General features: G+C 41.9%; 2 protein-coding genes across 2 annotated transcripts in view; one reads left to right on the top strand and one right to left on the bottom strand.

Moving 5' to 3' along the window:
- The window catches only part of LOC121188631 (polycomb group RING finger protein 3), a 44603-nt gene extending 31138 nt beyond the window's left edge, over positions 1-13465 (bottom strand). Inside the window, exon 1 of the mRNA XM_041048457.1 lies at positions 13359-13465. The gene's annotated coding sequence lies outside the window, so the exon portion shown is untranslated. The remainder of the gene's footprint in view (positions 1-13358) is intronic.
- Positions 13466-16487: 3022 nt separating this feature from the next.
- Positions 16488-26555, top strand: slc49a3 (solute carrier family 49 member 3). The gene is made up of 10 exons (XM_041048168.1): positions 16488-16884; positions 19709-19867; positions 20314-20530; positions 21200-21276; positions 21682-21819; positions 22723-22839; positions 23145-23297; positions 23957-24114; positions 24258-24361; positions 24597-26555. The coding sequence occupies exons 1-10, from the start codon at positions 16744-16746 to the stop codon at positions 24761-24763; spliced, it is 1431 nt and encodes a 476-aa protein (XP_040904102.1). The 5' UTR covers positions 16488-16743; the 3' UTR covers positions 24764-26555.
- Positions 26556-26679: the final 124 nt, after the last annotated feature.

Below are 26679 nucleotides of genomic sequence, written 5' to 3'. Positions count from 1 at the left end.
AACGGTGCAACAGGCTGCCTTTTAGTGCTCCCACTACCCACACACTAACGTTAGCAGACCAGAGACTCAAACCAGCTCTGGTGGGGCAAAGAAAATAACTCAGTCCATTGTCTGTTTCCTTTCCAAAGCCCTGAGCGTGTGCAGCATTTTGGATTAAAAGAAGCTGTTCTCCACTGCTGGAGACGTAAATTCCCCACTTCACTCCACAACACACACACAAACTTCCGTCTTTTTTTTTTTCAAGGAACATTTCAACATGATGTTGGTCTGTAAATCACACTTTCATTTCATTATTTTCATACTGGCAGAAGAAAGTAAGATGTGAAAAAACTGCAGACACACTTTTCTTTACTTTTTCTGTTCTCATCATGAGCAGTTTTCTTAAATATCAGTCATGTTTCATGTGCAGATCAGTGGGTGAAGGACAGGAGTCAGTGAGCCAGAATCCACCCCCGCCACCACCCACCCCTTTTTCTTTTTAATGAATTAGGAATCGACTGAATCAAATCGTGGCACCATGAATAGGAATCGAATCATGGGCTTGCCAAAGATTGTCAGACCATCTGCTTTTCTTTGTCCTCTGTTTGTAAATGAAATATCTTTGGGTTTGGGACAGACAAAACAAGCAATTAGAACATGACGCTTTGGCCATTTCACTATTTTCTGACATTTTACAGGCGAAACTTTGTTCATTAAATCAGGGATTGCTCACTGCAGCACACTTTCACACGCAAGCCCTGGATAAGAGACAATTACACGACCCAGTTCACAAAAGATCTGGACCTGCGGATGTAGTTCCCCACACATCGTTTGCAAAACATGCGCTTTGACTAGAACGAGGTTCTGAACAGGAACGTTTGTGCCTATTTCATAAAACCTCAAACAAACTTTTCACGACTCCGTCTTCTTCATCATCACTACAATCTTCTCATGTTAAAAGCACAAGGTCACAGCAATGACGCATGCCACCTTCGGCTGACTGCTCCAGCTTCTATCTATGAAGGTCAGAATAATCCTGTTATTGATCGGAAAATCAATAGCAGAATGTGGAGCTCCTGCTTACTTACTTTTAGGATCTTACATGTTATAAACAAATCAATACAGCCTGAGATTAGACAGTCAAAAACCACAAGACAGTCAAAAACCACAACCTGTTTAAAGTTCATTCAGAGTGTTTCATCTCGTGTTTCATCACCTTATTTTGCTGCTTGAAGTGGGATGAAACACATTTGTGACAGATTTACAATGAGCTGTGTGCCTTTCCCATGTGTGGAGATAAAACAACACAGCTAACTGTGTGGACCGTTGGTGGTTTTTGTCTCAAACATCGGTTGCAGTCACGTGCAGCTCCAAGGGGCTGAGCCAAATTGATCCTGGAGGGGAAACTGGGCAGATTACAGCAGTACCACTATCTGGGTTAGTGGTTTCTTTCTGTTACCAGCTCCATGGGTAGGAGACAGCGTTCATGCTAAAAGGGTTAGGGATTCCCATCGGAGCCACAAGTACAAAAACGCACACTATCATGACACTGTAAGGAGCTTTGGGTAAATATTTCCACTGAATGGCGTGGGGCTGTTAGCATGGCCAAATGGGCCTGTTACCCAGGTCCCTCGAGTTATCAAACACAGGCACTGCGTCGGAGCGTGCGGTGGTCCTGCAGCGGTCCTGCAGCGGTCCTGCAGCGGTCCTGCTGTGCAGACGGAGGAGAAGATATCAAAGAGTAAACGGTCTTTAACACCCAGAGGCTCAGGACACACTGGCCACCCCCGACGGCCCAAAGACAACAGAGATAAGCTTCAAATGAGCAACGGAGGATCTGAGTAAATCTGCTGAGATTTGCTGTGCACACACTGTCTCATCCTTTCTTACAGAAAATATATCAAATGCCGATGATTACATTGTCTTATATCAGCTTTATTAAGCCGGAATTGAAGTAGTTTATTTGTAATTTGATTTTTGTTTTCTGACTAGATTATCTTTTCAGTTGGAGTTCTGTTAATTGTACAACCTCCACGTGTTTGTTGTCATTTAGGCTTTTTCCATTAATAATCAGAATTATTACCTTTAGCGTCTTTCGGCTCATTGTTTCGGTTCAACAGTTGGTCATTTATAGGCCTGATTCACTCACAGCAGTCTCATGGCATTGTTTCCAGCTGCAGGCAGCTGTTACCAGCAAAAGAAGGAAAAAAAAAAAGGTCCAATAAACCCACTGTGCACTTAACTGCAGACAGACAGAGACAAGCTGCTAAATACAGCAGAGCATTTAACAGTTAGAGAGCCTGGTGGAGACAAAACAGATGTACAGTGGATATAAGGGACTGACTTTAATCAGGCGGCCAAAAAGATTCACAGAGAAGGTAATGAAGCACTTTCAGTGTAAAATAAAGTTTATGTACCACGTCTCTGTTCATTGGTTTTCTCCCTGAACTTCGCTCTCAGTTCACTCAAACGACTAAAACTGTTATAAAATGTCTGTTTATCACCCGTCAATTTAACTGTGATTAGTGCAGTTCTTTCTTTGAATTTTCTACAGCTCTGAGTTTGCACTGGTGCCCACACTTCACACAACTCCTCTTCAGTTTATTCCAAACAAACCAATGCTGTCAGTGGAAACACAAAATGCATCATGTCCTTAGGGACTGGGCTGTTTTTTTTCTTGAGGAAAGATGTACTCCACGCTGATGTTTACACAGCAAATGAAACAGCTCTTGTTGCTACAGGCTGTATCAACACTGTTTTACGTGTGAACAAGCAGAGAAACACAGAATCAAAAACACATTTTTTCACGTGAATACAGAGAATTACTGAGGATTCCTCGCAAGTTTCAAAAGGTCAAAAATATTGATCATTAGACTTCACAGCTCTGTCAACAGTGGGGCCCCTGATCGACCACACCTCTGAGCTGCAGCCATTCCTAACTGCAAACACCGATAAAATCTCCTGAACTTAACTGCCTCTTGCTCCAGTGGTTAAAGTCTGATTCAGATCTAGTCCTGATTACATGTTGTTTTCACTTTCTGTTTATGAGAAGGAGAAAACATCATGTCCACAAACTCCTCGTTGGAATTCGAAAGATTAATGTTGTCTAGCCTGCATGACAACTTCACTATTAGACCTGAAGCATCGTCATTACTCAGTGGTCAGTTTGACGTTGGCGCGAACTACTAAACAGACAGCTGACACCAATAAACAGTCAGCTTTAATTAAGTCATTAAATACAAGCAATGATCGCTGCTGGCTGCAGGTCCCGCAGCGAAGGAAAACAAGGGGATAACAAGCAAAGCAGCTGTAAGAGCTGAGATTATTCTATTCATAGAAACTCTGCACTGAAACGGGACTAAAAAATTCCTCAACTGTCAAATTGTTGAACAAAGCTCTCAAGACAGCTCAGTTTTTCTACAAAATACAAGATGATAACAGGCTTTATGAACCAAGACAACACTTATTATCACAGATATTAAGGCAGGCAGATAACACTGTACTTTTAAAGCAATCATTATGATACACTACAGAAAAAAAAAATTGTAAATTTCTTGTGTTACAATCCGGTATTTATCTTGGCATAGCAGAGAGCTGAAAATCAGCAACTAAAAAGCAGCTTGAATAACAAATGAACCTGAGTCAACTACATCCTCGACCTCTAGACAGCCATTTGTGATGAGTGGATTAAATAAAAAGGCCATCAGAGGACTGGGTGTGCTTGTTGTTTCCTCAAAGAAATGTCAAATATTTCCGTTTCAGCTCGCAGCAGCGAGCCAGGCTTTGGTGCAGCACTGTAATCTTGGCTACATGTTACATCAAGATGCAAAAGCAGCTCTTCTTCATCCCACATAATCATCCTCGGGACCACCAGCAGCCGGGCCAAATGGTGCTTTATTTTGGCTGCGGCTGGTGTATTAGCCACGTGCAGTTCACCGGCCCCGCTGGAGGGAAACCAAGTGGCCTCTTTTCTGATCTAAAAGGCCTCTTGTTTAGTGAAATGTTTTGGCAGATGAAAACATGGACGATGCACCAACCACTTCAAAGGGTAAAGAAACATTTCCAGGCCCCACAGCTGCATGGAAGTAATTCAGTTACATCTCAAATAACGTAACGTATGTCTGCAAATGTTCTGCAAATTTGCAGCACGTAGTGAAGTTCAGTTTATATCTGTAATTTTTCTCAAATAAAACACCTGCTGCAAACAAACATTTGCAGGTACCGTTAACTTACATACGATTTTTAGAAGTTTGTTCCCGACTAATTTTTAAGATCTGAGGTGAAACTCTTGGGTCGTTACAAGCACCACTCACCCTCATCGTGTCTGTTTCATCCCGGCTCGTGTAGCTTGAGTCATTCTGAGACGACGCAGAGCCTCATCGGGAGCCGAACCAAACACCACGACAGTTTCAAAACATGTCTGATTTTATCGCAGCCACAAACAACATGCACAGGCAGCTGGTCAGTGGAGGAGCTCCACCCCGTCTAATTACTGCTGCAAGAGACAAACTAGAACTGAAACAATTCATCGACAGAAAATTAATCTGTAACAATTATGTTGTGTTTTTTTTTTCTTTACTTTATTTTACATCTTTATAAAATGATTATATTTGTGTTTTGGACTGCTGATCAAACACGAATCATGAAGAGGTCACCTTGGACTCTGGGAAACTAATGGACATTTTTCAATCCTGATGTTTTGAAGAAATTCGTTGATTAGAAAAAAAGCATCGACTGTCGATAATGAGAATTATCCTTGGTCGAGGCCCTAAATTAACCCCACTCTCTTGAGAACAGAGCGGCCAGCAGCTGGTAATTATCAAACAAACTTCAGTCTGATGTCTGACAGACAGCACAGGAAGTCACACACCCCCGTCCAAACATGACTGATGAAGTCATTTTTTTCCCCAACTTCTAAAAACTCTGACACAATTATGTGAGGTGATGTGACTGGTACTGATCAATAAATCACCTGATGAATCCTGACATCTCTCATCTCTTCACCGCCATATTTACTAAATCACGACGGCTGCACTCACAATTAAAAATGTGGCCTTTGCTGTCTGACGCAGCTGCCCTGCTCATTTTTCTCTGGGCTTAATATTCTGTTTCATAATAATGTAATAGTTTCCTCTGGCATTAGCTGAGGTGCCTCCACGTTAACATGCTGTGGGAAATCTTGCACCGTCAAGACGTGAAGGATCGGCACCCAGTCCGTGCTTCAAGGACAGGAACGGGAGACAGCACACGAGTCACAGATGTCCTCAACTAGAATAATCTTACACTCAGTGCACAATACACCTGGTCTGAGATCAGCTGTGTGGCCCCGGGTCTGGGACTGGGAACTGAACCACTGGTCCCATTAATTTCAAGTGCAGAAGTCCTCCCTATTTAAGTGCATTCAAGCAAAGCATTAAACACGCTCCAGCTTCAGGGTAACAATAGCTGACCCTGGTCTCTGAGTCAGGATGAGGAGTCGGCCAATTACACCCCAGGCCTGACACAACACCAAATCAAGTAAAAAGATTTTTATTTATGATAATGGTTGCAAAGATGTCGATGCAAACGTGAAGCTCCTCCCAGCGGTGGCATTAGCCCAGAATGTCGGTCGCTGGGTGAACTTTTACAGCCTCATTTAAATTAACTGTCTGCCACAAGTTTGATTTTTACAGGGTGATCTCTCTCTACGACAGCGTCCTGAGGCACAGAGCGCCTCCCCCCTGCCGTGCCCAAAATAATCTGCATAAAAGCATGATTAGGACGGAAACAAGCATTTGTCTGGTGGACAAGATCAAAGGATTAGGTCTTATCAGAGAGAAGAGACTCCACAAATAGTTCCAACAAAAAGCGAAAGGCCATAACTTCATGACTAAACACTGAATATTATTTTGAAAGGTCATAGGTTAAGCTGTTAAACTGCAGTGCCAGGCGTGATTTTTACTCTACGGAGAGTGAAATTATGCCAAAGCTAAAATCGTTGTAGGTTAATTTGTTGCGCGTCGGTCTGTGATTTTATTGTGAAAATTAAAGCTGTGTAGCCTACATGTTCGGTTTAAGTTTTCTAATTACCTGCCACATATCGTTTCCTAAAAGGACTTCAGTGTCAAAACTCTCTGAACTCACCCTGCCTGTCAGAGGGTCCTGTTTAATAAACGCAGTGCTGACAGTGTACCGAGTCCATAACCAGACACTTCTCCTGACAGCGCCTTACTGATACACTGCTTTTTAAACCTTTATTTACACAGGGAGGGTTTGCTGAGTATGCATTTTCTTTTCAACACCGTTCTCCTCCATATTCTTAGTTACACCCAGTAAAACCACAGCCGCCTACAATTTGCAACTAAGCAGCTCCACTGGTGCGACTGGGGGGTTTAGTGTTTCGCTTAAAGCCGCATGTACAGCAGTCGGGTCGGGCAGGCGGAGGGCTTCCTGCCTCGGCTTTCACAGCCAGAGAAGGTGTTTAAACTAAAAATCTTACAGTCAAAAGCTTCAATCAATAACCTGTGGCAGTTTAAGTCACAGCTTCCACAAACAGTGTTTTGTGTTTTTCAAATTAAGGCAGGATTTCCTTTGCTTGAACTGCAAGATTACTTTGATAGCAGCAATTATTGACAATCATTATTCCTGATACAATAATACTGATGCTTAATTATGAGGATTTCACTGAGACTTTTATGGTCCACTTCTGAAAACTAAAACTGACTCACTGTGTGTCACCTCTGTCTTACACCTGTCACTCGACAGACGCCACTGAGAGAAAAATCCCCAGGTCAAAGTGGAGCTCTTCTGAAGCTCTTGGCCCTCTGACCTCCGGGATAATGACACCAGAGACCCAGAGGGGCAGAGAGGATTTTGGTGAGTGGGGGCAGGTGGTCCTGGACACCACCAACCTACACAGTGAAATGAGCCCCGCTGGGGGAAGAGGTCATCAGAGGTCACTTCACTTTAAATGGTCACAGTGGCAAACAGAGCTGCAGCTAACGACTATTATTATTATCAATCAAAGTTACTGTTACATAAAAGACAAACGCAGCAAATCCTCCATTAGTGTTTGAAATTATTTTCACTGCTAATCTGTTGACAGTTCATTGGATTAACTGATTATTCATTTAGGCTATAAAATGTCACTGTCACGATTTCCCCAAACCCAAAGTGAGGTCTTCTGATGACTCATTTTGTCCAAACGCCAGTCCTGAACCAAAACGTATTTCATTTACGGTAATACAGAACAAGCCAGGAAGCGTTTTATATTCTTCCATGACCAATAAACGCTAATCAAAACTGCTGTCAGCTCATTTTCTGATTGATCAACCAATCTCTTAATCAGCTAAATCCCTCGGCTGAATGGCTACCCTGAGACAATGAATCCTCATGTGGTGTCTGTGTTAGAGGATGAATGTTTTGGTTTGGCGAGCTGCAGCCGCTAAAGGAAAGAACTACAGCATGTCCAGCAGCTCTGTGTCAACCAAACTGGTAACCTTCAGACTCAACAAATGGAGCGAAAGAGTTCCTGTTTCCATTTCTCTGAGTAAAAATAAAATATTCAAATGCACCATTCAGACTGTGGTGGAGATGAGGCTGGCTGCAACAAGGAGGACGCAATGAGCCATTACGTGGGTTTGTTGGTTAACAGGCTCACAGCAGTGTAGTCCTGTCCTGCTTTTCCAGTTTTAACCACAAACTGTGGGCTCCGGGCCACAGGCTCAGGCCGTCGCACACAGGCACAGAGATGACAGTTATTACCCACTTACAGCACAAGCTGGACTGAAGAACAAGGCGAGCAAGTAATCAGTTCCTCATTTGGCCGACGAACGTTCATTTACAAAGGCTTCCTGGGCTCGTGGAGCTGACAGAGATGCTAAATAGTGCTATAGTCACGCTGCCTGCCGTGTTACAGACTTTCAGGAGAAGTTGGCCCAAACACAGACCTTCGCTGATCCTAAACCACGTTTTATCAAACAGCTCGCAGACATCTAAATAGAATCTGAGCCGTTAAATTGTCTCTTTGGTTCTTTCAACAGCAGCGTTGTCCAGAACACTGCAGTTCAATGTGAGAGGAGACGACAAAGCCACAAATATCACAACATGACAGTGGAGGTGTGCTGACGAAAAAAATCTTTCAACACAAATTCAGACTCACGTGACTATTCTGTCATGTAGACTCTGTCTACTTTCTCAAATCTTATTTTTTGCCAGCGGGGAGAAGCTAAGCACTCACTGCTCAGTATTTAAACTATTAATTAAAAAATAATAATAATTTCAAGTTTTGTTTTTTATGTCTTAAACAATTGGTGTGACCTCTGAAAACTTTAGTGGCTCAACTAATAAAATTAAACAATCATCAGCAGAGCTTAATCAAGAAAATAACTGGCAGATTCATAGATAATTAAAATAATCAGCGGTTGAAGTACTGTGAAGGCATGTTTAAAATCGGATTCACTGCCTTCTTTCTTAAGGCATATGAATAACCTGACTCATAAAAGGCCACAGTAAAATCTTCACAGCCTGGGAAGTGATGATAATTCACTTTTGGTGAGTTCCTGCTTTACAATTAGATCACAAACTTCCCAGCACTGAACGCTGGTGGAGAAAAAAAGCTGTGGGTAGAATAAGAGCTGAATACATAAAGAACTGGCCCTTAAAAATATGACAAAGATCCACTGTTGGCTAATGGCTGAAATGTCTTTAGTTCTACCAACTACTAAACTAAACCAACCCGAAATTAACCCGAACAGCTGTTAAATTTTCTCAAAGCTCAAACTGAGATATTCACACGTGTTCTTAGGTCCAATCAACGATCAATCAGGTCCAAAGATTCATGGTTTAATATCACAAACACTGAGAAAACCAGAAAACATTCAAATATGAGAAGCTGAGGCCTCGAATTTTCAGCTTTTTTCCTTAAAAATATGACAAAAAATATTAAACAACTCAATTAATCACCTGCTTGTTTCAGCTCCACATGCGACAGTGCTGAAAGTGATCTGCTACCCGCCAAAACCAGGACGCAAAGTCAACATTTATAACTTGCACTGTTGAGAAAACCGAGCGACAAATTTAGAAAACCAGTCAGCAGCAACTGAACACCTCAGATACGACGGCAGGAGGAAGGTTACGTCACCTGAAGCCCCAAAAGAGAAACCCCTCCAGAGCAGCTTTCAGCATCCGTGCACTTTATGTAGACTGGCTTCCTGTCTTCATTAAATTGCCTGAACTAATAAGTGAGTCTGGAAGCTGCACAGTTCATTTATTAGCCTGCCACTACACTACACAACAAACAAGCTCAGAATATATCACTGGGAGCGACTTAAAAAAAAAAATAGGCTAAACACCAACTAATGTGTGTCATTGTGTCAAATGGGTTTAATGCAAAACCGGGTTCTCCCTGTCTGCACAAACCATAAAGAGTGAAGCAGACACGACATCTAGCATGAGACAAAAGAGAAAGTCGGCCATTTGAAACACAGGCTCGCTGCCCCCCGGGTTCTGCTGTTTTCTCCACCTGAATCTAGATCAGCGTCCGTCGGTGGCAGACACAACGGCCGGTCCGACCGATTTAAATTCACACAACCTGTTGACAACCCGGTTTCCAAGATGTTGACACAAAACAGATACGATCGGTGGAAGCACGAGCGAGGCTGTGAATCGTGTCAGGGGAGCCTGAGCCGCCAGCGTAGCCCCCACCCGAGAGAGGGATACTCACACTGATTTCCTGTGTGTTCATTTGTCCTCTGGTCCTACCGCTGCTTTAGTGAATTCAGGCCACAAAGGAGAATTTTTCAACCCAATGTCAAAAACCATTTTGTTGTCCCATCCTGTAAATTATGTCTCTTTATGTTATTTACTGCTTTAGAAAACTGCAAGAGAAAAAAAATGTCCCATTATCTGAATTCTGTTTCACTGAAGAATTCTGACAAAAATTTGGAAATACTGAAAAGAAAAAAAAGTTTTCCTGCTTGGCTGAGTGAGAAAAGCTGGTGTACCAGTACAGCAAAATGTAAATCAGACTAAATCATTATGTTCGTGACACCACTGTCTTTAATGTCCACCAAAGAGAAGGAAAACATCAGAACTCTGTGGAGCCATGAGGAGGCTGGAACTTGAATTTACTTGCAAGTAAATCTGCTTTTCATGGCATTTCAGTTGAAATGAAGTGACTTGCCACAAAATGCCGCTGTTGCTGGTGTGATCAGGCCTTTAGGCCACATTCAGTCTGACAACTGGGCTGCGTGAAAACAGGAAGCCCCTCGTTCCGTCTCAATGAGACCACTGTGACACAGCAGCGGTCGTAAAGCTGAGGGCTCCATAACTTTTTACCCATCACTGAATTCTACCTGAACCTGACACGATAGAAATCGTACTGTACTGTCCTGCCCGATATCACCACGGCTTCACAATGTTGCTGAACACTGCAGCAAATGTAGTCCCATCCTTCTGTTCTTATCTTAAAAATTCAAAGAAACTGTGCTGAGGAGGAGAAAGTGAAACCAGCGCTGAGGATGTGAACGACTTCTCCGAGCTCCAGCTTGGTTTCTTTCAGGCGAGGGATTCTCAGCAGCTCATTTAGGAAGCTGCCTGAGATAATTTCCTGTCTGAGCAAAAGACAAATGCATCTTCTGGCACTTAAGTTACCATTGAGTTTTTTCATTATGAAGCAGTCCTGGTCCTTAAGAGGCCATATCCTGCTCGCCTGTCCTGTAGGGCCGACAGTTTTATCAGGCTGCCCCGTGGGACCATTAACATTGTTTAAGCCGGGCAAGGCTGCGTGTATTGGGGTAATGGGTCAAAATGAATGTCCGTTTGATCATTTGTAGTCATTAGAAGACTCTAGAAGTCTTTCTGTAACATTAAAAAAGCTCGTTAGATGTTATTCAGTTTGAGGTCAGGGGTCAGCTATCCAGAAAAGCTGCAGTAATTTGGTGTTGCCCCGCAAAGCATGCAGAAACCTGACATGAAAGCCGATGCTCGGAAAGCATGTGCAGTCTTATGCAACGGCCATATCATATGGGATCTGTAAGTGCAGGCCAAGCAACATTCAGCTGGCCAAGAACCATCATTCAGGCCAGCGGGGTCCTTCAGTGGAGCCAAGAAAGGTGAGGTGAGGTTCACTGCTACAGAAGACGACATCTATTCATAAAAACACTGTTTTACCACCTTCTTCTGAAACAGCAGCTGTGGTAGATAAGAGTGTCCCTTCACTTCTGACTGAGCCTCCATAGATTTTAGATTCTGGTGTAAAACTGATTCAGTCAGAAAAAAAATCAAACGTTAAAATCAAAAGGTTAAAAGAGAAAGAAAAATCCCCATTCATGAAATGAATGTCAGATCTCCTTCCTCTCTGATGGCATAAAGCATCAGAGAGCGGCTCGGCTGTTAAAACACGAGGACACGCTGGGTGCAGTTTAGCAGCAGCATGTTACAGGATTTGAGGCTATTGAAGCGCGCAGAGGCAGAGAAAACACTCGCACCGTGTGAGTATTTTCAGAAATCACAAATTAATTCATTAGCAGGCCACATGTGGGTCAAGTGCTTTAACATCCACCCTGTTAGTCAGGTTATGGAGGTTCAAATTTCCAGTTAACTTCGCTGCTGTTTGAACCTGCCAACACACACAGATGATGAAGTCTGGGGCAGCTTTCATGTCACTATACAGTAACTGCCCCGGCACCAAAACCATCGATACTCTTTAGTTCCTCTGCACCAAAAGTCTGCTCAGTCTAAAGGCATGTGGCTTGGTGTGTACACAAACACGGGTTTGGTGATCTGCAGATCAAAAGACGTCTAGACGTGTAACTGAGCTACATCTGCTGAAAAGTCAAAGATCTGGGTTACATGGAAATGTTGTTTCAACAGCATGTCTATGCAAAACTCTCCATCTTATCAAGTCCTGACAAACTATAACAAACAGCCTCAGGGAACCATCATGTTTCAAGAATTTGAGGAAACTGGGGAAAAATTAATGCTTTTTTTCCCCCACTTGTTTTGAGAAACTTTAAAGATCCACAAAAACAACGAAAATACTTGGTATAATAATAATTTATGTCAGATTTGGTTGTCCTACAAAAAAAAAAAAAAGTTCGGTGGCACTGTTAAAAATTACATCTACTCCTTTTCCCTTGTTTAGTGCATATATTTGTCACCTGCTTCAGTCCACTTCAGTCTGTGCGCTGGAGGTTTCACACATCATATCACACTTGTGTGAGCTGCATGTTGGACCAGGACTGTTTTCCAAACATGTCATGAAATAATGCTGGTGTGTTCACAAGCTGAGCTCAGAGAAACTTCACCCCTTCAGCAGCTGAATGTGAAAACAGCCTTTTGAGTGAAATAAGAATAAGCAAAGGAGTTTTTTTTTTTTTGGACTGGCTCTGGGTTTGAGGAGCCAATTATATCCAAAAGTGACTCGGTGAGACGGGAGGTGTTTGCAGTGTAACTCTTAAGGTGACACCTTTTACAATGAAGAAATAAACACTTTCACTTTTCCACCAAATTCAGTTAAAACCTTCATCTTTTGACCTACAAAACCACCCACACCCCACACCATGCTCCCTGGGTTGCAAAGTCCACGGTGGGAAAACAAAAAGTTGAGGAAACCTCCAAAAATCTAAAGCCTAATTTCATCCTGCGTTGCCCATCACTCACAAACGTATTACTCTAATATTCTGGCTGCATGTCCCCTCAGAATAACTGCAAATACTTGTTGGCTGCTCTCTGCACGCCTGCCCCCCCTCAACAATGTCACACAGGGCTTGCTGCAGCAGCAGCAGCAGCAGTCTGGCGAGGGACGACATCCACCCAGAAGAAAAAGAAAATGCACCAACTTTGTGTCTTTAACCTAAACCTCATGTAGATCCTCCACACACACACACACATACACACCTACACACACAGTCTCTTTCTCTCTCTCTCACACACACACACACATTGAACTTTGCACGGCAGGAGGAAGAGGTCAGCCTAATGGTGGACCATGAGCTTTTTTTTTTTCTCCCCAAGAACATTCCAGCTCAATGGGAAAGGAGAACTGGTGCTGGCTTCACAGGAACAACAGCATTTAAACATGACGAGACAGGCAGGGACGCGGCTGCCAGAGCCCCCTCTCCGGTACGGCTAACCGTGTGCATCCCGGCTAGCTTCAAACCAGCCTTTACAATCCACTTTCCTCCTTAAAAAAAACCCCATCCCCGCCGGTGTGCAACTGCAGGGCCCCGGCGCCGCCATACACCAGCTCATAGACACATAAAACAACACGTATAGCATGCCCCGTAGCACCAAGCGGAAAAATGAGGAGGAGGGGGCACAAACCGGGACCGTAAACCGGCCACGGAGCCACCGAGGACGGAGACATGCAGTGAACAAGTCTACTTAGGCGAACTAACCTGTTCGGGAGCAGCACGGTCCGCTGGATATTGGGTTGAATCCGAGTTAAATCCACTATCAGTAAAACAAAGAGGCGAAAATGACCGAGCGGCCGCGGAACAGGCCGAAACAGCACTCCTGGAGCAGCGCGGCGCATGCGCAGAGGATGACCGGAGGTGGAGGGGGAGGAGGAGGAGGTGGGAGGGGAAGAAGAGGGTGGGGTGAATGAGTGCAACTAATTTTTGAAGATTGATCCACAGAGTGTGTCATTCATTATTAATCAGAAGGAAATCAAAGGCATGAATCGATGGCTGTTGTTTCCTCTGTGTGTGGGACACAAAGTCACGTGAACATTTTTAATCTAAATAATACGCTGTTAATTTTATTATTGTTAATTTTATTATTGTTGTTGTTGTTGTTATTATTACATCATTGCTGTAATTACTGATTAAACTTGCTGTTACCTGCTGCTCAGCTCTTTGCATGGCTTTGATATGTCTGGCGTATTTAATGGTACTTAATTCAACACTTTGGCTCAGGTATCAGTTTTATGATATTAACCATTTCACTGACTCGTAACTTCATCTTTTAACATTTTATCTGGATCAACATGATGATTATCATGTTTTATTCATGTCTTACATCTTTTCCAGGTTATAATCGGTTTTGCTTGGCTGTGTTGTGTTGTTTTGTGTTGCTTGCATGGCTCCTGCACTGTCTTGAGAATTCTTATTTTTATTTTGCTGTCAGCTCATTATCCTGGATACGCACCAAGCAGCAAGCACATTCAAAATTTCCCATTTATGCTTTAAAGCATTTTAAATCTCACAGATGAAGGGAGCTGTAAACACCAGCAGTGCTGCTTCTTTCTGTGGTTGATCCAAAACAATGGATCCCACCAAGTTTATGACCAGAAGATCTATAATTGGAACAAGATTAAAACTTGATTATGTTTAAGTATAAGCCTTGTGATGGTCAATTTTAGGTGTAAAGTTAAAAATAGTTATGGTTGGGTTAAGATTAAGGTGGTTTGGGTTGGGTGAAGGTTTTTGTGTGGTTCTCGTGAGGGTGAGGAGTATGGGGGCGGGGACTTTGGTTTCTGCCCAGGGGCTGCGGTGAGAACCCTGAAGAACGTATGGTTGAACTATTGTCATGAAATACAGCACAACGCACGCTCTTAACTGGAAATAATGATTTTGAAATGGGTTTCCAAAATCTGTTCTTAGCACAACCACAGTCCAACATCTGCTGACCCTCAGATGTTTGAAGTCTCTGACGGTCCCACTTATGATTCAGCCCCATGCTGCAGCCACATTCCTCTGCAGGGGTTGAAGCTAGGTCCAAAACTGAGCCCTGTTCAGGGGTAGATGTATCCCTCCACCAGCATCCTTTCATCTCTTCAGCAGGATGAGCAATATTTCAATTAAAACCTTCCTGTGATCAAGATTAATTTAAGCAAGTCTGAGTCATTTCCAAAAGCCAGTTGGATGAGGTAATTTGAGTTATGAAATGCCTCTATTCAAGCAAAATATTTCACTCTGTTATGCTGACAGTATTACATATGCTAACAAGGATCAAATCTTAAATGGTTTTAAGAATGATGTAGAAACTCTTTGGAGTGATAATTATCTGTAGATGTCAGTTGCCTGTATGTTTGTCAAATACATGACAAACATCATGAATTAACTGTTTTCGTATTCCTTGTTCCTTTTTCAAACTCTTATAGCACAGGCAACATAAAAATGAATGTGCTTTTGTTCATCATTTATACTGTATAGATGCTGTGCGCAGTACATCAGGAAGAATCAGCTGAAATACCAGCATTGCTTTGTATTCATGCTGAATCCATTATGTTATGAATTGGAGGATTTTAACTTTTTCATGTTGTGTGGGTGTTATGAAAGTCCACGTCTCTCTCTCTCTCTCTTTTTATCAGCTAATTATCATACATTTCCATAACACCTTTCCTTTGTTGGACAGTGTGTATCCTTTGCCTCTGCTAATCAGGCCTAACTGGGCTGGGAGACCTCTGGAGCTGAGAGTCCATACCAACACTTAAAGGAAGGTTTCTGGAGGGATCTGATTTTTTAACTGTAGGAATATAAACACAATTATTTCCTTCTTTGGATTTTGATGCCTTTAACACAAAAACTGAAAATATACAAGCCCAGAAAACAGAACAACTGAAGATGAAAGACATGAAGGCGGATGCAGGTAAAGTGGAGTCTTGTCCTGTTGTGACTTTTTCTCTTGCGACTTAAGACTTTCTTTTCACAGGAGCTTCTGGCAGAGCAAATCTAAACAGAAATATAGAGACACACAAAGGGTTAAGGAGAGGGAGGAGTGTATTGTCAACCAGAGAAGTTGAAATAGTGAAGACGTCTCACTCTCACTCTGCTCCACTTGCCAGTTGCAAGAAAGAAAAATCACCAGTTTGGGGGGGGGGGGCATCACTCTGATCAAACTACTGAATAATGCAAAGGACATTTTCACATGAAAACAAACACAGGTGTTACTAATCACATTAACCTTTCTGTTTAATATTGGCTCGTTACTGTTCATCAAGAGTCCCAGTAAGACGTGGCTCTGATGGTGAGCCACCACGCACAGTATATGGACCGTGTAACTGGAGCAGATAAATGGAATTCAGCCATCATTAATTTAATTAAGTTTTTTTTTTTTTTTTTTTTTTTTTTTTTTACTGTGACCGTCCAAAATGTCCTCTGTGAAACGGGCCTCATAAACACCATACAAAAGCATGCATGTAGAATAACTGTCCTCTTCTACGAAATCCAAAGTCAAAGTCAGTTTAAAGTCAGTCAGTTACAAGCTGGACCTATGTACCGTACTGATATTTAACAGACATTAAAACAGCCATTAGTGGAAAAAACATCAAATGTTTAAACTTAAAATTGATGTGATGTTGGACCCACTCAACAGGTATGAAGTGATGCATGCAGGGGGAACTGTTCATGTTTCTTTGAAGGTTATATTGTCAGGCATTATTTGCAGGAGCCTTAATTAATGCAAAATATTTTTAAAATATTTTGAATTGTATGTCAAGTGATTGTTTAGACTGTTTTAACGACGGAGTGGTTCCTCGTCTTTATAGAAGATCTTTGGTGCAGTACAATGACACTCCCTGGAGGTGTACCTGAATCACGAAGCGATGTTTGACGACTTTTTCCAGCCTTTAGCTTCTTTCCTGGCGTCTATATACGACAAAAACATGTTTTTATTATCCACCAGAGGATAACAATGGACGCACAGCTGGAATTTTAAAGGACATGCACCGGTTTGGCAGTGTTTTACAGACAACATAAAGTTAACAATGCCTCGGCTGTTTGTACAGCGTTGAGTCAGCTGACGGTAACTGAGTTTAACCGGTGAACTTGTGAAATACTGATGGAGAACAGCGGCGAAGCCTCCTCTGACGGTCAGAGAGGAGCAAACCCGGAGCTGAGGAGACTTTTGTTTTTTAAAGTTTACAAGAGGAGGTGGTTTGTTCTGCTGGTGCTGTGTTTGCTGAACTGCTCCAACGCAACGGTGAGTAAAGTGTGTAACTTCACGTATGGTTCCCTATGGTTACAAACAAACACGCAAAACAAAACAAAGTTCAGTTACATGCACATTGTGTTGCTCAGATTTTTCTGAAGTTAAAATGAAGTAGGTTTCATTAAATAAATAACCAAACCAATCTCCTGTTTCCTTTTTGTTTTGTTTGTAAATAATAGTTTTTAGTGTAGAAAAGACCCTGAAAGACAAGAGGCTTTTCAAAGCGTCATTCTCTTCTTATTAAAGAACTGTATGGAAGTCCATTTCTCTCAGTAACAAAACACAACTCTTCTACTTCGTTTCACATCTGTACTGGTTTCCATATCATTTGAATGGATAGAATTTGAATAAATAAAGATAAACTATCGTAGGATTGTGGAGAGGTTGCACATGATATCTTTATTCAGTAGAAAATGTTGTTTTAGTGCACTCAGTCATTAATATTCAAATAATCAGGTCACACCTGACATGAAGCCCAGCTCAGCCTCCTGTGTCCTGCAGAAACATGACATAAAAACGTACAAATCTGAATCCATGAACTCTTCTTATGTCTTAATCTCAAAACTCACACAACACAGGAGTAAATGCTCACTGCAGCTTCAGTACCTTCCTTTACTGAACAGTTTGCTGCCTCTGATGTTTTTCTAGCGTTAAATAGCAGATGTAGTCGTGAGCACAGCAGGTAGGTGACATGTGTTGCCCTTGGTGGAACTCGATATCTATTCCCCGGGGACGCTGTCATTGGAAAGCAGAGTGTGCCTGTCCCAGTCATCCAAACTGAGCCCCTCCCTCACCTATTCCCAGCTCCCGCGGGACTCGTCCTCTCTGTAGGAGCCATTGTTTCCATGGGACTGGTGTTCCCACTCACAAAAGATGTCGGAGGGTCATTCATGATGTGGCAAACAACAGCTGAGGAGCCAGCTAGACATCAGTCTGTGACATTAGGAGCCTGACTGAGGATTCAGGGTGCGATGGGTTGTAGATCGTTAGTCTTGTAAACTAAGAAAATCATTTTATAGGTTCTGGAGTTAAGCATTAAAGGGAGACGTCTATAATTTGATATTTTCAAAGAAGCTCCACTATTGGAGAAAGTATTACTGTCTGCATTTTATCTCATGGCAAAATGAAAATGACATGTTTCACAAATTTTAAGTGAATTGTTAACAGGTGTCTGCATGTGCATGAATCCTTGTAGATTCAACACTATATGAAACCCTAGTAGGGGAAACTAGATGCATGGTGGTGTTGTAATGAAAATCACAACACATCAGAGTTTAGTCTGAAGCGTCTCTGGACATGACGGGACAGTTCTTTAAAATATCAGGAGGACGAGTGTGTGGGAATCATTTGTCCTCATAGGGGACAGGACTGGCATTGTGTGTCCAGATCAGCTGGCCAGCTTGCGTCAGCTTGGCATAAATTAGGTTTTTCTTCTTCACAGAGAATTGTACTCATGCTGCCTTTGTGGTCTCAGTTTAGTTAAACACATCAGATTCTGTATGTTTACAAATCAGCCCTGCAGCTTTCTTCCTGTTCTGTTAGCACCAGTCAGATTCAGTCTTCTTGACCATGTCAGGAGATTTATGGTTCTGTTATTTGTAATCAGGATATTGGTTCAGGAAATCCCTGAAAGCACTACTGCACAAACTGCAGTAACCTGGTTATTGAATAACTCATGTTAACATGATCAGATGTAAACTTTAAGATTGTTATAAGCTCTGTAGTGAGAGAGTGCTTAGTGTTTTTTTTCTTGTAGGGTGGCGGGAGTGGGATTAGGTGCGGGGTCTGGGTCTGTGAGGACAGAACAGAGAGAACCACACCTTTGGAGTTACCCCCCCCGTGCAAAAAAAAGAGACAAACAATTAAAAGCTCCTGTCTTCTGTGATTGGCACCTGCAACACATCTGGACTGAGGAGGGGCCACGACAACCTGGGGATCCAGACCCACAAGGGGCTCATGAATTTCTGGGGGCCACCAGATGGTTGTGGAGAAAAAATAAAATAACGTATTATTTTACCGAGCGTGTTTTGCACAAGTTTCTGATTGGGCACAAAAAAACCCTCTTGTTGTGGCATTTCTGTGCCACAGTATCGTACTCAACTAAACAGCTACAGCCAACTGCTGTCAAACAAATGTAGTGTTTAGTAGAAGGAACGAGCTGACATCAATCCATTTCTTTCTCATGTGAGCTGAACAAGTCTCGTCAGTTCCTCTTTTTTAAAACAACATGCTCAGGTCTCATGACAACAAGACAATTGAGGAAATCAGATACTAAAATCCACAGTGGAGTCTGTGTCTGTGTTTTCTGTGTTGGCTGATCACTAAGAAAATACCCTTGAGTGAAGTTGGTATGTTTTGACAGTTCATCCAGAGACTGACTCGTCAGACTTTACACTGTAAAATCAAAGTGTATTAACCTGCTCAGTTTGAGGAATCTCATAAAAGACTGCGAGGATCTTCATCCATTATTTGCATCATACTTTTAACATAATTTAATCAACAGTTTTGAAGCGGTATGTGTATCATACACTTTCATGGACTTGCAGCTGAGAGACACTGTGATAATTTAATTTAATCTATTTAATAAATATCTGTGGCAGAAATCAACTGACAGACCGAAATGCAAATAGTGAAGTTTCAGTGTTGCTAAAATAAATTACCTTTTTTTTCCTACTGACTGTTGACATTTAGAAACACTGGCTGGGGTCAAGTCAAACCTTTAAAAAAAAAAGGGTGTTCATTCTTTTATCCTGTCTGTTTTCATAATTAAGTATCATCTCATTTTGGAATAAAACTCTTCAAATCATCTTCCCAGATATGGCTGACCTTTGCACCAGTAGCAGACCAGTCTGCCCAGTACTTGCAGGTCACCCTGGACAAAATCAACTGGTTGTCACTGGTCTACATGGTGGTGGCGATACCTCTCAGCTTTGGGACCACGTGGATGCTGGACACCCTCGGGCTACGGATCACGGTACAAACTGCACCCTGAACTAATAAAATATTGTTGTATAATTTCCATTTGAAGGACACAAACTTTTTTGCTGACAGTATAAAGATGTACTGTGTGTTTGGACTGGAAGTCTTCTGATGACTGCTGAGAGAAAACAAAGAACGTTTATGTCAAGAGGGGAAACTGAACAGGAGGTCTTATTATGGACGTAATGAAATCAGGGATCAGTTACTGAAATTCAGTTTACTGGCTCAGTAGAAGATTTTTTGATCTATTATGAGCAGCATATTTTTTTACATAATATATTCAACAGTATATCTTATTAAAGTGGTTGTTATTCTCCTCTTGTTATTGGTTTAAGGAGGAAGTGTAATCTGACGTAGAATCACACACTGAAATTCAGTTTATTGGCTCTGTTACAGTCTGTTACAGTGCTTTGACCTGTCACTGACATCCTGACCTTTCAGCTGATCCTGGGCTCCTGGCTGAACATGTGTGGAGGCCTCCTGCGCTTCCTGGCCACGACAGAAGTCGTGGATTCTAAAGTCGTCTACATAATAGTGATGTTGGGTCAGACCTTTGGCGCCCTGGCTCAGCCCCTCATCATTTTCACCCCCACCAAGCTGGCGGCCCTCTGGTTCCCGGACCATCAGCGAGCCACAGCGAACATGATCGCCTCTATGTGTGAGTGATTCACTGTTTTTCTTGGGTGTGACTTTATCACTGCAGATTCTACAGCTTTTCTACAGCAGTTACCATTGCATTCATTCACCATTGCATTCAGCCAGCCAAAGATTTTCTGCTAGGTGTTTGTCACATGTGGTCTAAAAAAGAGAGCAACACATCAACTTTATAAGTTGATAATAAATGTTAGGAGTTTGATTGTGTATTTCTTTGTGAAAGAACTTTATTCTGTCATTATTATTATGATGCTTTTTAAAATTATCATTATATTTTGTGTCAGTGCTTGTGTTCTTTGTGATTTGTCTAGTTCTTGTACACTGTGTAACAGCTGAAGTAGGAACAGTGTCAGTTTCAGCACATGCTTATTTTTGACATGTCAGCAAACTCTCACGAGCTCAGCAAAATGAAAGATGTTTCCACAGATGAATAAAATAAAAAACATTTAAATCTTGGTTTTATTGTGTACAGGAACAAACAATAAGCTCTATATAAAAACAAAGGCAACATTTTTAAACTTAAAAAAAGAGTTTTCTTTTGTTTCATGTTGTCACCAATAAGAACTGAGATGACCGAAACGTGGAACAGAAAGTGGAATAAAACTGAATTGTTTCTTAATATAGGACAGAAACCACACTGACCTTCAGTCACACTTGTCTTTTCCCATCTCAGCCAATCCTCTGGGCGTCCTCCTCGCCAACATCATCTCTCCTAAGATGGCTCAAACATCGGAACAAATCCCAACCCTGGTGAGTTGAACTACGAAGAAGCCTTCAGTCTTCATAAAGTGCTCCACATTATTAAAATCAGATGCCCTGCATGCTGAGTGCTTTATGGCACATGTCAGCGATGTCCCTGGATTGAATCTGGCTGGGGGCCCCTGTGGCATGTCAGCCTCCCCTCTCCCCAGTGTCTAATGTGAACTGTCCAGTAAAAAAATGACTAAAACAAAGTCTAAAAAAAACCATCAGCTGGCCTAGATTCACTGGATTCCCTGTGGCCGTTACAGCTTCTGACACAGAACACTGCAGCAGCCCGTCTCTGTGTGTTTGGGGCTCCGACCACTTCACCTGCTAATGATGATAAATTGTCTTTGATTGAAGGTGCTAACATCCATTTATCATCGCATTATGTGCGTTTCTGTCCTCCTCTAGCTGCTTGCCTATGCAGTCCCGTCATGCATCATCTGTTTCCTAGCAACGGTGGGGATACGGAGCACAGCCCCCCCGACGCCGCCGTCAGCCAGTGCCGAGTCCTCCAGCTCCGAGCCGTTCGTACAGGGGATCAAACTGGTAACAGGACACGCAAAACCAGAAAAGACAAAAGCGCAACAACATAAAGTTCATAAAATTAATCTTGAGGGTCTCACCATGATAATCGATTAATTGTTTTAAGTAATTTTCCAAACTAAAATGGAGTCCTACCAGCAGAAATGATATTTTGACAGTGGCGTTTCCGCCTGTCGTAATGCCGCTTCCACCTGCTGCACGCACCTCTCTGCTGCAGCAGCTTGTGAACCTGCAGTCATGTGGTTTCTACCTGCAGCGACTGACATTTCTAACCGGGGTCATGATGAGTGTTTCTGAAGTGATGACATTTCTACCTTCACTGAGGATGTTCTCACCGGATCCATGACATTTCCACCTGAATGCACCGCTGATACTTATTGCTGCCTGCTGTAATTGTGTTTCCACAGCCTGTAATGCAGACTGCAGCAGGCTTCATATTTCCAGTCACAGTTTGTGCTTCATGTTTTTGAACATTGATCAGAATCAGAGGTCTGAACAAACAAAAATGATCGTCCCAGCTGGTTCCTTCAGTTGTGTGCACATAATTTTCTCTACAAAGACAAAGAATAATTATTATCATTATTTTAGGCTTTGTGAGATTAGTGAGATAAGCTGGTTGAGCTGTTTACAGCCTGTCTGATTGCTCACCTTTCTTACCCCTTAACTGTTGAAAACAAGACTCAAGTTGTAATAAACTGGAATAATGATTTAATCCCACAGTGTGACTCCTGTCAGACCCTCCTGCTTGGTAAAGATTCAAATCCTCCATACTCCACTTTTTCTTTTTTGAGTCTCATTAAAGTCTCATTAGTTTCCCAGTGCTTTCTTTTTTTTTTTTGAGATTTCAACAGATAAGTGATTTTTTCAGATATTTCTTAACAAGTCCTCTCCGTGTTTCGTTTTTAGTTACTGAGGAACAAAGCCTACCTCATCCTGCTGCTCTGCTTCGGCTCAGGCATCGCTGTTTTCACCTGCTTCACCACGCTGCTGGAGCAGATCCTGTGCGTGCAGGGATACACCAACGTGAGTACGCCATAATGATTTCCATGTGAACCAGCGAGGTAAATGTTGGGTTTACAGTCTAAATTCATTGCACAGTGAATCATTGTGTGTTCGTTGGGGAAAATGGAAGGAAAGACCACAAATCAACAAATAAATGGATTATTTACTTTATGAGCACAGCAACACAAAGTATGTAGAGCAAAAAAAAATATCTTAAGTAAGTGATGGAATAAAGTGAAAGAAAAACTGATCTGTTACATAATTGATGCTCTGTGTTTGAGAAACACTGAGATACTGAAGGAACTTGTAACATCTCACTCCTGCAGGACTTTGCTGGCTTGTGTGGCGCTCTCTTCATCGTGTTCGGCATCGTGGGCGCCGGCGCTCTGGGAGTCTACGTCGACAAGACCAAGAAGTTCATCGAATCCACGAAGATCAGCCTGAGCCTCACAACTCTGATGTGCATCGCCTTCTCAGTGGTGAGAACACAAGACAGGAACTGTTTAAAGGTCGAAAACAGTTCTTCAGGAACCTGTCAGGAATCATAACTGTTTTTCACAAAGTTTTAATTTGAAGTGACTTAGTACAGTCACATTATCCCCTGAACACCATGCCCACATATTTTATGTTGATAAAACTGTATTGTTGTTCATTATCTGTTTTTCCTTCCTGTTAAATGTGGTTATCATTCAGAAGCACTGGACTCATTTACAGTTGACGGAGCACTTTATAAATAACAACACTTTATCAGGTCAGAGGAAAATAATCTACATATTTAAACATCCCAACACAATATCAAGGTTCTGCGTTCGAGGTAGAGTTTATAGTCATCTCCTCATTTACGGAACAATTTGCTTCTTAAGTGTTCGGATGTACACAATAAAGACAAAAAGTGAATGAAAGTAACAGATATACAATACAGTAATATCTCATAGTTCAGTGACGATAAGTAGTAATAATCAGTCACACCCTGAATAGTTTTATAAATGAATGTTTGGGGTCACTGTGTTGGAAAGCTGCGATTCTTACCTCTGTTTTTTGGGGGGAAATCATTTTATTCCACATATATTTTTCCTCGCCCTGTTGCTGCCCTGTCTTCAGCTCCGAGTTCTCCCTCTGTCTGCTCACCTTCTCTCAGGTGTCTCTGATGCGGCAGCAGCAAGCCGCCGTGGCTGCCGTCTGCTCTCTCTTTGGCCTTTTCGGTTTCTCCATTTACCCGGTGGTCATGGAGCTTTCTGTGGAGTGTTCGTATCCAGTCGGAGAAGCCACATCAGCGGGGCTCATCTTCATATCTGGGTACGGCTCTCTGAGCAAAACACACACACACACAGTATGAAGTATGATATGATTTTAATATATAAACTGAGAAGGTAAAGGTCTGATGGCAGCATCTTTCTACTTGAAATTCATGTGGGTGCTTCCTTGTGATCCTTTTCCAGACAGGTTCAGAGTGTTCTCTACATAATCCTCCTCCAGGCTTTGACCAAACGGCTCGCTGCCTCTCCTCTGTCCACCTGTGGGGACGCAGTCCTGAGCTGGCGAGGTAGGTCACATGATGTTACACCGACCCGAGCATCTAACGAAGGCGAACTCAGTGGGAATCGAACCTGACTCTCCAAGACGAGAGGAACTGCAAGCAGATGTAGTGAAGTAGCAGCTTTTACAGAACAACTGTGAAAATGTTCATGTGCATTCAGTTAAATTTAACACAAGTAAGAAACATATGAGGTTTAGAAATAAAAAACTGTTCCTTAATCAGGTGGTGTTCTCGCCCTCAGTTCCCACACTGGTGATGGCAGGACTCTGCACTTTCTTCGCCTGCTGCTTCGTCATCTTCTTCCACACGAGGTACAGACGACTGGAGGCTGAAGAAGAAGCGACTTACAGGACCAAACAAATCAACGGTTCAACGACCAGCGACCACGCTTCAAGCGTGGAGACGTGAACTTGTTGACAGACCCGTGACACCACTGCCGTCACGAGTCTCTCTCTCTCTCTAAAGTCACCTTGACACTTTATTCATATTATAAATACAGGCCTATAATTCCTGCACGGTTTTGGAGGGGGTCTCCCCCAGGGAGTAATTCAATGTAGAACTGCCACTGCGTGACAGGACACAGAAACAGAGGGAATTATGGGTGTGATCACAGCTACAGTTTGTTTTCTTTGGTACAAAACAGTGGAAAAATATGTTTTGGTTTTGTAAGCTCAGATTAATGAGTGATTTTTTTTTTTAAACATTTATTTTATCACAGTGATTCTTTTGTACCATATTATACGATACAAACTTTTTTGTACATTGAGCTTCAAATGCAGGTTTTATTTTAATACACTGCTACTAACGGGTAATCAAAAAAAAAAATTAGTACATTGATTGTTAATCTGCAGAAATGAACTATAGTGAAAATGGAAACTATAGTTCTGTAACACACTGAATGATCGCACACTTCTACAGCCAAAAAAAAACTTTGCAAGGATCAAATTTGTGTAAATATTGTTTTCCAGATACACATAAATAATTATGTGAATGGTGGTAAAAACCTTTACATTCCATAATATTATAGTGATCACAGGAGTTAAATGATTATTGTGCTCTCGGTTGTTCATGGGCCAAGGTTATTTTTAACAAAACTTACCTTTGATTCAGTAGAAGCAGAGAAAATGAAAACTAACATCACACGATACAACGTCCCCTTCAGCCTGAATGACGGCGTGTTGCTGCACCTTCCCGTGATTCACCCACATTTAAATCTGGAGTGAAGTCACTGGTGGAAATTTAAACATGAAACCAAACTACTGGTCTCACAAATAAAGAGCTTTCCGTTTCCATTTAGAGAAAGCTAAAGTCTTTACTGTCACATCTCCTTTACTTTTACCTCCTTTAAAAACAGGTACTGTACAGTGTGGTTTGTGTCCACGTTACTTAAACGCACCACCTCTACCTCTGCTTCAGTGTTTTGTTAAAATTCCCAGGACTAAAAAAATCAAATATGACAAAAACAAGAACATGAACTGTTGTATGACTCAGAGCACAGCAGGGCTTTCAGCTGCATTGCATTCTGGTCTGTTTCCTGCCACTGTGCAAGGACTGTAGAATATTTTCCCAGGGTCTGACAACAAAACCTGATGCTGATACTGTTGGTGTTTTAGAAGCATTTTCTTCTGTCACACTTCTCTGGAGCTGCTAGAAATAACTTGATGTGTTGTCACATCGTCATTTGCACATCTGCATTTTATCCTTTTGTATTAGAACCACTCTAAACGGTACTGTTCACTAACATATTCTAAATAAAAGGCATTAACTTTACCTGTTCATCAGGTTTTCTGCAGGTTTCTGAAATCCAAATGCTTCCTGTTCGTTAAAATCCAAATGTGTAAATGAGCAGAGAAAACAAAGCACAGTAATTATACTATTGTACCACTAATCCTGTTCTGTGTCATTTTTAAGTGTCTGCCATTGTGTTGTGGGAAAAGAGCACGAATAACAGCTTTTAACTACTGGTTAAAAGCTTAATTTTGTAAACAGACAGTTGTGTGTTTTGTGCAATACAGGAAATAAAGTCAGTACAGATTGTGTACACTGGTAAAACAGGCAAATGCACATTTGTACGCTACTTTTTAACTGTGCACTGAATGTTTTATACTTATTAATGCAACCGAATCAGCTGATCCTTCTTTTGAATTCATGTTCATAATATTTTAATTAAATGTGACTTTTTTTGTTTATTCTTCCAGTAGTTAAGGCTATTAATAGTGTTGTATTTTTTTCAGAGGTAAAATGTGGCATTTTGTTAAACTTGACAGAGACATGGAGACGTGCTTGACCTCCCCTCAATGGACGAAGTCGAGAAGATGACAAAG

Source organism: Toxotes jaculatrix, chromosome 10 (genome assembly GCF_017976425.1).
Source record: "Toxotes jaculatrix isolate fToxJac2 chromosome 10, fToxJac2.pri, whole genome shotgun sequence".
Classification (NCBI taxonomy): domain Eukaryota; kingdom Metazoa; phylum Chordata; class Actinopteri; family Toxotidae; genus Toxotes; species Toxotes jaculatrix.
The sequence above is the reverse complement of the archived record's forward strand: the minus strand, read 5'-3'. Positions and strand labels throughout refer to the sequence as shown.

Bases quoted from the DNA above. Each gene is read 5' to 3' on its own strand.
- slc49a3 (XM_041048168.1), top strand. From the start codon at position 16,744: ATGGAGAACAGCGGCGAAGCCTCCTCTGACGGTCAGAGAGGAGCAAAC. The intron at 19,868-20,313 runs GTACAAACTGCA...CTGACCTTTCAG, and splicing joins CCCTCGGGCTACGGATCACG to CTGATCCTGGGCTCCTGGCT. The intron at 21,277-21,681 runs GTGAGTTGAACT...GTCCTCCTCTAG, and splicing joins CGGAACAAATCCCAACCCTG to CTGCTTGCCTATGCAGTCCC.